We start from the raw sequence: 860 nt of genomic DNA, 5'->3' as shown, positions 1-860 counted from the left end.
TCCGTGTTTCCAGCTGCCTTTCTCAGGGGCTCGGCTTACCCTGCTCTCCTCCCAGTTTGTCCCTTCTAACCCCCCCCCCCCCCCTTCTTCTCCACACCCTCTCTCTCTCTCTCTCTCTCTCTCTCCCTCTCGCCCCCCCCCCTTTTGGCCATCTTTGTTTGGACAGGGCTCCAGAGTTCTAGAAAACCTCTCTCAGATGTGCTGAAGTAAGGGAAAAACACAACAAACTGGTGTGCGCTCTCTCTCTGTCTCTCTCTCTCTCTCTCTCTCTCTCTCTCTCTCTCACACACACACACAAACACACTCACGCACGCGCTCGCGCATCACAGTCATCCGCGGCTCGTCCTCTCACGCCGCAGACGCACATGTGCTCACGGTCACGCGTGCGGTGTTGAGCGCCGCCGGCGGAACCAAACCAGGGACAAATCTGCAACGGGAGAAGAAAAGAGACGGACATTCCTGCTACACGGGGGTGGTTACCGTAGAAGGCCCTGCTGCCGCGACGCCTTAGTGTGTGTGTGCGTGTGTGTGTGTGTGTGTGTGTGTGTGCGCGTGTGTGTGCGTTCGCAATCCCGGATCAGAGCGCAGCGCCAGGGGTAGATTTCGAGCATACCTCGACATGTGTTACCTCTTTGTAATATTGACTTTGTAGGGCCCCGGGAGTGGGGGGGGGGGGGGGGGCCGAGGCAGAGGCACAGGGGCCTTGGACGGCCCCCGGGGGCCCCGAGGGCGGCTCCCCCCTCTGTAACAAAACAAACACTGAGAACCAACCGTGAAAACAGAAAACATGTCCTAGAACAGAAATCTATAAACCCAGCATTAAAATAAACCACCAAACATCCCTCATCAACGCCTCTAAG

General features: G+C 57.2%; 1 protein-coding gene across 1 annotated transcript in view; it reads right to left on the bottom strand.

Annotated features, from left to right (window-relative positions):
• The window catches only part of bnc2 (basonuclin zinc finger protein 2), a gene marked incomplete at both ends in the record, with an annotated part of 70573 nt that extends 69952 nt beyond the window's left edge, over positions 1-621 (bottom strand). The window contains 2 exons of the mRNA XM_084454458.1: positions 376-427; positions 614-621. Coding sequence (XP_084310584.1) covers positions 376-427; positions 614-621 — 60 coding nt within the window. The remainder of the gene's footprint in view (positions 1-375; positions 428-613) is intronic.
• Between the last annotated feature and the right edge of the window lie 239 nt (positions 622-860).

The sequence above is a fragment of the Borostomias antarcticus genome (genome assembly GCF_949987555.1).
Source record: "Borostomias antarcticus genome assembly, chromosome: 20".
Lineage (NCBI taxonomy): Eukaryota > Metazoa > Chordata > Actinopteri > Stomiiformes > Stomiidae > Borostomias > Borostomias antarcticus.
The sequence above is the reverse complement of the archived record's forward strand: the minus strand, read 5'-3'. Positions and strand labels throughout refer to the sequence as shown.